This window comes from Buteo buteo, chromosome 7, assembly GCF_964188355.1.
Source record: "Buteo buteo chromosome 7, bButBut1.hap1.1, whole genome shotgun sequence".
In the NCBI taxonomy this organism is placed as follows: Eukaryota; Metazoa; Chordata; class Aves; order Accipitriformes; family Accipitridae; genus Buteo; species Buteo buteo.
The window spans coordinates 1126477-1136487 of NC_134177.1; the positions used below are offsets into that span (position 1 = coordinate 1126477).

General features: G+C 44.1%; 1 protein-coding gene across 22 annotated transcripts in view; it reads left to right on the top strand.

Annotated features, from left to right (window-relative positions):
- The window catches only part of MBNL1 (muscleblind like splicing regulator 1), a 110339-nt gene extending 103852 nt beyond the window's left edge, over positions 1-6487 (top strand). For all 22 annotated transcript variants that reach the window (XM_075031222.1, XM_075031208.1, XM_075031207.1 and 19 more), the window contains 2 exons: positions 2695-2769; positions 4380-6487. In XM_075031222.1, the coding sequence (XP_074887323.1) occupies positions 2695-2751 (57 nt within the window). In that variant the 3' untranslated portion in view covers positions 2752-2769; positions 4380-6487. The remainder of the gene's footprint in view (positions 1-2694; positions 2770-4379) is intronic.
- The last annotated feature ends 3524 nt before the right edge of the window (positions 6488-10011 follow it).

Here is a 10011-nt window from a genome sequence, read left to right on the forward strand (position 1 = left end):
GCCAGAGGAGCTGCAGTCCCCACACGTACCAGCTGCAGCTGCACTTGAGAACAGAACGTGGCCTGTTGTTTTTATCTAGCTGGGTTGTCAAAAATGCGGATTTCTGTAGTAGGTCTGGCTGAAAGTGCAACAATGAAAACTTTTTAAAGACCCTCTCATTCGTCTTATAAAAACAAATTTTTTTTTGAGATTTACTAGGAAGTTAGAATTGCCAATGTCATGAACCATCAGTTCTGGTCTAATATGCAGGTATTACTCTCGACTCAGTGGGAGTCACACGTGTGCCTTTTAGAAGAGGGAACTAAACATCTTTTTCAGTATTTTGCAGGTGTGGTTCTGTATGTGTAATTAATTCTGGAGATAAATGCCAGTTTTTAAGGCAGGCTCACCCGACATACTCAGCTCCCTAAGTCATTTGAGCTAACTCCTGAAACAGTTTGAAAATCCCATCCTAAAGTTGTCAGGTTTGCAGCTGCAGCTGGACGGTGAGCAGCAAGACCTGTGCCCGTGCCCTGCTGCACATGCCCCTCTGTGCTTGGGGAGGATGGCACCGGCTCCTGCCGAGCCGGGAGCGCTGGGGCTCGCCGCACGGTGCTGGGCGCTGCTCTGCTGCCGCGGGCACCAGGTGCCGCAGGCTGTTGCAGGATTAAGTGCAGAGCCTGGTTTCAAGCCTTCCCACCTTTGCCTGTTGAGCCACTACCATTTGTACTACGCCCAGCTGTACGTTCTTTGTTAACCTGTCCGCTTACTGATCTCTCAAAAATAGTACTCCAAAAATTATACTGTTGCAGTGGTGTCCACATCCTGAGTCTCAAAAGGGGCCTGGATATTTTACAATTCCAAAAAATACTCAAGTTAGTCTGCTCAGCAGGTAGCACTTTCTGCTCTTGCGAAATGTTTACTGAATGACCATGTCACTCACAGATTTAAACTAGCATAAGAATTACTTTGTATTTTGAAAAGCTAGTTTATAGGTAGGACTACCTGTGCATACATGTCACCTAAGCAAGCAACCACCTGTATGCCCGAAGTATCTTAATATTGTAATTTATTGCACCATGCAGTTAATTTAAATGTGTCTCTATATTGTCCGTAAGTCCAGAGAGTTGTGAGAACAAGCCAAGCCACAGAAAAACGTAATTGTTTTTTAAAATCATCTCTGTCTAAATAACCATGCACTTTCCCAAATAGATTACAGGGAAACTTTCTGTTGTAGAATCTGATCATTTCATGCATATCCTCCCTGGAGCCTCATAACACACTTAGTACAGTACTGCAGCCAAACCTCAATATATACATATATAACAAATATATGTATATACTATGTGAGCAATGCTGAAATTATTTAATGCCACACGATGCGATGTGCATGCATGCCAAAAGTCTTAAGATCTGGCCCTTCATCTTCATTGACTGGTGTTGAAGGTCCTTGGTATGTTCCGACAGCACTATCCCTGATGCTTCTACACAGTTGGGTGCAACAGCCTGTCCTGCAGCAGTAGAAAAAAATGGTATGAGAAGCTTCATTATGCTTGAAGCACGTTTCTGTACGAGTTGGCAATGTTGTAGAGTTGTGTGAAGTTGCTAGGGGAGGAGAGGGCACGAGGGGTGGAAAAACCGACACCGAGACCTCTAAACGATTTAGTTAAGAAGAAACCTCCCCACTCCCCTTCTTGTGCGGATTAACAGACCAGCCTTAGTATCCATCAGGAAAAAGAGTCTTTCCAAATGCGACAGCCGTTTGCGATCGCACAGACCCATTTTGTGTCCTGTGCCCCAGCACGTTTCCCTGTACGCGGGCGCATCCGTTTGCTCCCTCCCGCCCGACTGCTGGTCCTGTCTGTACCGCAGGGCGCCTGGCGGTTCCTCCAGCCCTGCGTGCCCTAGTGCTGTCCTTCCCCAGGGACTGGCCCGCGAGGTCTCTTCGGGCTCGCTCCCGTGGACTTCAGCCTGTGCCCCGCACACAGAGGGCTGCACGGCTGGGACCCCAGGGTGGGATGCAGAATAGAAGTTTGTTATTCGTACCACTGGTAATCTACCCTGCTTTTAATACTTTTTTTTTAAATGGGAAACTGAGTTGATGGGGCACTTCAAGAGAAGCCACGTACTGAATTCTGTTTATGCAGACAAACATTTTGAGAATTGTTTCACTGCTTTGGGGAGTCTTAGCTTTTCGGCTGATCCACCGTGATGCCCGCAGTGGCCGTAGGAAGAGCAGGCAGCTCTTCTCAACAGTGGATTTTCACCGGCTGTGAAAATCAACCTCAGGGCATCTTAGGTTTGGCATTCAAAACCCAAGACAGTGAAAGCAGTGAACACTTCACAAAATCAGACTGAAACAAGGTCACCGTAGAGTTTATCATTTTAAATGATACACTGAAAGCACAGAATTTTGTGTAGGCCAACAAAAAGGGCGATTGTCAATTACTGCACTGCATGACTTTTGTAGATTTTAACTTCTCTTATTTCCTAAACAACCAATAATACTTATTTATATTTGTCAAGTAGTACTTAACACAATGTTTTCCAGTTTTAAGTTGCTGTTCAGTAGACTTTAACTTATAGTTACAATATAAAATCCACCAACTCACAGCTGATCCTCACTTTTCCAAACTTATGTTCTGTAGCAAAATGCTGTGTCTCTGGGTTGGCTCATTGCACATGTTATTCATTGTTTAAATTTTTTACCTGTAGATACCCATAATATCTGCCGAACATCTGACTAGCCACAAGTATGTTACACAGATGTAGACATTTTGTCATCAAACAGTAAGTTCCCGATGTGTTGTTGCTTGCATTTTTCTTACCTTTATGTGTGCATAATTTGTCTTTTGCAGGGACAGAATGTTTTTATTTTACTTCTAAGAAAATTAATAAGATACGGGGAAGGGGAAGAGGCTCTGAACTCCACTGACACTCTCTTCTCTGCGTGGAGATCCCATAGTTAGCAGTGACCACATTAGCTAGTGTGTTGGACCAGATGTCGGTGTTAGTTTGTACACATCCATATAGCAAAATCAGAGAGTCTAAAATTAGAGTTTTAAGTTTTGTTTATAAAGGATGATGGCTCCAGCACTGATGTGAGCCGAGGGCCAGGCCTAGGGGAGTGATGGTTACGTTAAGTTGTCTTTAGAAAGAACAGATTTTAAATCTCCAAATTTGGAAAGCCAGAATCTCTTAAAATACAGGTTTAGTCATCTGCCTAGCTGAAGCCTGATTTCTCTTGAATGCAGGTTGTCAGACTACGATGCGTTATGTACAGTATTTTCCTGGCATGGGTGGTATGGCAAGGAGAGGTCCCACAGTGCAGGCACAGTTCATACCTGCATTGTGTTGGTGTGAACAGCGATTGCAGATAGTGTATGTCAGCTTTTCATACTGTAACCTTTATCCTGCACAGCTTGAAATCTAGGTTTGCGTGCCTAAGCTTGAGAGACGTTTTTTCCCCTGTATCTTCCCATGAGTAAACTGTAGTTTCCCGTCTGTCACTAAATTGCCTGTTGTCATCAAGACCACCCGCAGCACATCACCTCCCCTAGGATAGCTTGTGATTTGTATTACCTTTCTCTCCCTTGCGCTCCATTTCTGCTGTGTTTTTTTATTGAATGGCTTGGCCATAATGGAATTATTACTTAGGGTGAGGATTAACGGATTTGCCACAGTGGGTTTATAATAATATTCCTTTAAGCTGAGCGTAAACATTGTTAAACCGCTTGAGTGACTCAGGTGGGACGCCTCTTATCTGCAGCCTAAACTTGGTACCGGGCTTCCCTCTGGACTCAGCTGGGACTGGGGTGTCCCCGTTTCAGAAACCGTCCCGAGGTGGAGGAGGAGGAATCACTCTCTAGATGTGTCTCTCATGCGATAGGCAACAGAGACCAGAGAAATAGCTGCACTAGATGGGCAGTGAAGTAAGAAAAATTACCTTGGGAATATAGGGCCCAGATCCCTAAGGATGTTTAGGTGCCTGTCAAGCGCTGGTTGGGCTCCCAGGTTTTACAGGGGCAGCAGCAGCAGCAGGGCTTGGGAAGAGAGAGGGGCCCGGGGCTGCCGGGCAGCGCTCCCGCAGCACTTTGTGGGAGCTGCCTCCCAGGGGCTGGGCGCTGGGAAACCGTCCCCCCGATTCCGCTCCCACGGCTGGGACCTCAGGAGCAGCGGGAGGCCGGTGTGTCGTGCGCTTTTTTCACCGCGGGATTTGGGTGTAAAGTGAAGCTCTGCTGCGAGGAGTTACCGAAGGGAAATCGCACAGGGGTTTGGGCGCAAGCTTCCCTGATGCTCGGTGGCAGACTTTCCCATTGCAAATGTAAAGCTTGGGCTGATGTGGTGCTAACGAAAAGTTATGACTCTGTTGAAAATGCTTTCTCTTCCTTCTTCTCTAGATCATAACTAAAGAGAAAAGGACAGTGTGTTTGGGTTGAGAAGAGGACGAGCTCATTAGCCATAATGTATATACCGTCAAGCAACACTCGGAAACTCCCTCAGCAGTAAGACATCCACACATTGCATGTTAACGAGATGAAACAAGAACTTGGAAATCCACTGCACACTGTTGCCTATATACTTTGTACATTTAATTGATATTTGTGCTGAGGTGATCTTATTGTCTAAAAACTACAACATTGTCTATCTTTTCTAGCACAGAAGTATGCATATGGATTTGAATATGCATATGTAGTCTATTTCCTACATAATCATGTATGTCACCTTGAAAAGACAGACGATGATGTAACCATAAATCTATTATGTATTGGTACGTCTGTAGACCAAGATATAATTTTTTAAAGTAAGTTTATTTCTTTCAAGGTTTACAAATAACAAAGGTGCACCTTGTATTTAAAATTGCCATTATAGATGAGAGCGTGCATGCACAGTAATTTTTGTTTAAGAGTAATATTTTTAATGTAATAGATTGTAAGAAGTGGTAAGAGAGGTATCTGACAGAGATGAATGTGCCAAGCAAAACCACAACTGTGTATATTTTAAAGCACATCAATGGCTTTAAGTACCATGTTGTTAAGGATTCTCATGAAGTGCCATAGACTGTACATCCGATTAGAGTATTATTTCTGCAGTGTTATTTTCAGAACCACGTTTTCACTTACTTTACTAGTACTAATCAGTCAAAGGGCACCATTCTTTTTCAAACCAAAGCTGTCTCAGAAATGGCCAACTATTCCTTACAGTAACAGTAGACAGCACAAGAAAGATACTCTAGCCGTACAAATTAACCCATACTGGACATATATATAAACTATTTTAAGGCATTGTAGTGTAATATTTATGCATATTTTACTGTATAACATGATATACAAAAGGGAAAAGCCATTTCTGAGACACAGTAACAAACGTTTGAGGAACTTCTTTTGCTTCTATTTATAGCCTCTGTTGAAAGTCAAAAGGACTATAAATGTTTTGCAGAGTTGGGTTTCACTTTTACTTCATCAAAGTCACGCTTTACATGGTGACTCTAAACAAAGACAGAAGAAGCACTGACATCAGATGCATGACAAACCAAAATATGAAAAAATGGAGATGTTAATTAGCATAGAAATTGGGTGGGTTAAATACTTGGGTGAGTTTTATATGTGATTTTTTTGTTCAGATTAACTGCTTATAGCCTTAGAAAGCCTTTACAAAATAAAAACAAAAAAAATAGATGTGCATTCAAGTTTTAAGAATGGATTCATCCAAAGGAATTCCTTTTTGTGGTTTGGATGTTGCAGCTAGTAAAGGATATTTTTGCTCTGTTCAGCAAAGTGCTGAAGTGGGGGCCAGGTCACTGGTAGCGTAGCGTGGAGTGGAAGAAGCGCGAGTTCGGTTGTAGAACTCTCCATACTTCCAAGTTTACTGCGAGTTTTTATGCTTGAGAGAGATGCTTTATAGTATAAGAATGATGTGTTGATTTTACTGATTGTACTGTACATCTATTAAAGCCTTAGATTATTACATTACGGGTTAAAACCCATACCAATGTAATTTCAATCGTGTTAAGAAAGTATAGGTGACTTCACATGTTATTGTAGTTACTTAACATTATAGAATATTACTTATTTTTTTCTTGTTAAAAGTGTAGTTTTTATTTCTTACATTTATTAGATTGTTTTCATTTTCTATTACCAGTTGAATACCATTTCAGTTTATAGAATTTTGTTTTATTAGAGTTTACTGATGACTTTTTCAAAATACAAAAAAAAAGTAGTTTTCTTCATAACATACTCAGTTTTGAATTTACATGTAGTGTCATATGAGTATTCGTATTATTGTTAACTAAATGATTTATATTTTACTGATTTAATATTACAATGTAAGAATGTCAGTCATTGTTAGTTCTTGTCTAGTTTTCATTAAAAGAACAAAGATCTTTTATATGGATATCTTATAATTATATAATCATTGCTAAGTAAGAAGTTAAGTTGTTGCTATCGCAACAATCCTGGCAGACAATTGAGTAATATTTTGATGATTTATTTTGTTTGTAATTAGTTATTATGAGAAAATCTAGTTCCTAGATATTAGAATAAAATTTATTTTCTACTGTATCCATTTCAAATGTTAAAATATTGTTTAAATATTTTTTGAAATCCCTGAATATCAGGCCTTGTTATAAATAAGCTGCATAATCAATAGATCAAGGGACTTTTTGTTGATAATCCAAATACTCAAAGTTTACGTAACAAGAATTATAGCGTGTGTGTGCAAACTCTTGAGGGTTGATTATGCTGCAGTTTAGCATGTGGGAACGTATAGAGAGAAGGTTGACTTTTTGCACTTCTGTATATAGTCAAAAAAGAGAGAAACCTGTATAATAGTAAGATCTTATTTTGAATAAAAATGTCTATAATTACAAGGAGTTTTGTTAAGGCTAATAAAATGACAGGCTGAACAAAATTGCTTGCAAAAGTGGCACAGAGTTAGCACTCCATACCCCTTCAAAAAAGTTGCTTTGCTTTATGTGGACAGCTTGTAGTTTGCCAGGATTTTTTCAGCTGGAAAGATATGCCATCCTTCCAAGATCTCATGACTGACAAAAGCTCCACTGGTTCAAATCTGCCTGAAAATCATTAATAAAAAAAAAAAAAGAAAAAAAAAAAAGAAAAAAAAGCAGGTACTTCAAACCATCAAGGTGAAATCATGGATCAAATATTCCGTACATTATTCAAAAACTACTGCATGTTTAAAGTATCAAAAAATATATTAAAGATATATGCTATTCAAACCAGTTTCTGACAATTTCAGTGGTTTATTGTTCACAAAAAAGATTCTTCAAAACAAATACTGACTTTCACAAAAGAGTTAAATCATGAACAGGCAAACCAAACAGCACACCGTAGCTGTAGTTGTTATGTGATTATTTTTTATCGCTGTAGTGGTCCTGTTCTTTTAGCAGGTGAAAAAAAAAACCCTGGGAAATTTTACCGTTTTAATGGAAACCATTCAGGAAACCTTGTCATTATATATGCCAAAGCTGGAAAGAGAAAGTGATTAGGCCATTACTGTATCTGATCTCTCCAGTACTCACACTGAATGATTAATGAAGTTGCACTTACTTGCAACCCCGCAACTTTCATCTGCTGAAAGGACAGATGTGCTTGGTTTTACTATTATGTAATCACAGACTTACTTTTTGCTTGTAGTTGCTCCAAATTATGTACTCTGTCCTGGGCTGCAATTTGTTTTTATGCTTATTTTATTATTACTGCTATAGTTGACCTTGCTGTATGGAAAAAATAAAGTGAAATTGCCCTAATAAAAGTTCTCTTTCTTAATTACGTTTTTTTATGTCAGGTTAAAAATCGCACCGCTTTCTTTTGTACACGCTTTTCATTTTATCTGCGCATTTGTTTTACTGAAGGGATGTAATTTATTTGTGGGGAAAAAAAATCTCTATGCTGGTCTCGGGGGTTTTTTCTTCAACAGTGCACAGTAAGTTAGGTATACAGGATATATATTAAGAATGCTAAGCACACGTGACATTATTGTTAAATCCAGAGGATAAATGTAAAGTACCAGGGTACCACTGATCCAGACCAAGCCGTTATTACCCTCAGGGAGAAGAAGGGGACCCTCCACATCTGCCCCCGTGTCAGTGCCCGCAGCGGGGGTGCAGCGAGGCGGTGGCTGACGTTAGAGGGAGCCCCGTTTCCACGCATCGCTCTTCCTTGATTAGTCTCCCACAAATCACTCTGAGAATCAAAATTGTTGACCAAAAAAATCACAGGCTTCATTCGGAAAAGGAAACGCATCAGAACGCTTGTTTTCCACGAGGATTTCAGGTGTCTCCTTGTTTATTAGCACGGCCTGAGAGACCTCGCAGAAGAGCTGGTGTTTCGAAGGCCGGTTTTATTTACCTCGTTTCTCAGCTCAGCACATCAGGATGCCTCATTCCTGTCGGCTGAACACCCGGCTCATTTGCACTGTGTTTGCGTCGATACCTGCGATGACACTGGCACTTTAATTTAGCTGCTAGGTGAAAAAATAGCATGTCAGGCAGCACCAAGGTTCTAAATTAGCAAAAAGAACACGACTTTCTTTTCCTCTCCAGCCAATGAAGGCGGCCACGGAGGTTCCTGTGGTTAATCAGACGGCTCCGAGAGCTGCTGTCGTTAGTGCTCCCGCCACCGAGGTCTGGCACTGCCCTGGGTGCCAGCCCCACGGGGGGTCACTGTCACGCAGGACCCTCCGCCGCAGCCGGGTCAGGTCTGTCCCCTTGCACCCGGGCAGTGCCGGGGGGTCTCGGGCCGCAGCCGCTGGAAAGCGGGTACCGAGCTGCAGCTCAGCCTGCGGCGGGGCCGAGAGAAATAAAACCGCTCGGATGCTGCGGAGAGCCACGAGAAGGAGCTCCTGCCAAAGCGGCGTCGGCGCCTGCGGCTCGGGAAGCCGGTGGCCGTGGCAGCTCGCCGGCCGGGGCCGGGATGGTGGCAACGGCAGAGCAATTAATAATAACTGTGTTAAAACCAAGATGAAAGAACCCTGTCCGAAGGGATCCCTGTGTGTCTGCAGCTGAGATGCTTTCTGAAATGAGGGAAGGATTCTCGGCCCTTGGGGACGGAGGAGCAGGAACCTCCTTCAGCAACCTGGGTCTGGGCCCCTGGGGACCGCGGCCGAGCCTTTCCCTGAGCTCCCCTTCCCTCCCCAGCCCGGCGGGAGCCCTGCGGGGGGGTCAGCGCCGCAGGGAGACCCACCGGGACGCTGCCTGGCGCAGCTCGGGAGAACCAGTCACTGTCCTGCCTCTTGCTCGGCGGAGTTAGCGAGGGAGTTTTAATTGCCTTTGTGTGATTTGTGAGAACAGGGAATGGCATCCCAAAGAAGGAGAGAGAGTAATTCTGAGGGTCTTTTTCCATCCAGGTGCTAGTTGTAATAAAAAAAAAGCCCATTCCCTGCCCAAATGGAGCCGATCACGCCACTTTCTGTGGTCCCGGCAGCGGCATCGCACGATGCCTCGGTGCCTCGTGCCGGCTGCCAGCGCAGCCTTGGCGTCGGGGAGAGGTGCCGGGTCCGGCACGGTTCTGCCCACCGGCAGCGCCCGGGGACACGCAGCGAGACGCGGGGGCCGGGGAGAGCAGCACCGTGCCGGGCTGTGGGCCTGAGCGACCCGTCACCGGCATCGGCTCCTGCAGCCCCAGAGCTGCTGGGAAAGCGGGTCTGGGGAATTGCACAGGTGCCGGGGGTGGGTGTGGGTGGGCGTGATGGAGCTCAGCTGGGGGTAACGGGCTGGAGGCAGCAGGGCTGCAGGGAGCCGTGGCTGCAGGAGGGAGCTGGGAGCTTCTGGATGTGCAGGTAGGAGCTGGTGGGTTGGGGTCCCTGGGTGAGGTCTCCGGGAAACGGCTGATCCGCAGCCTCAGGAGGGCACCGGCACTGGGGGAGACCCTCCCCTCGTTTCTGGGTAATGGCACAGAGCAGCGGTGGGGGCCACGGTGCCGGAGGATTCCCCTTGGGGTTATCCCTCCGTCGTGGCCGTGAGAGTGAGTGGTGAAAGTACAAGGTGGTAATGGGTCCTTGATGCTGCTTTTA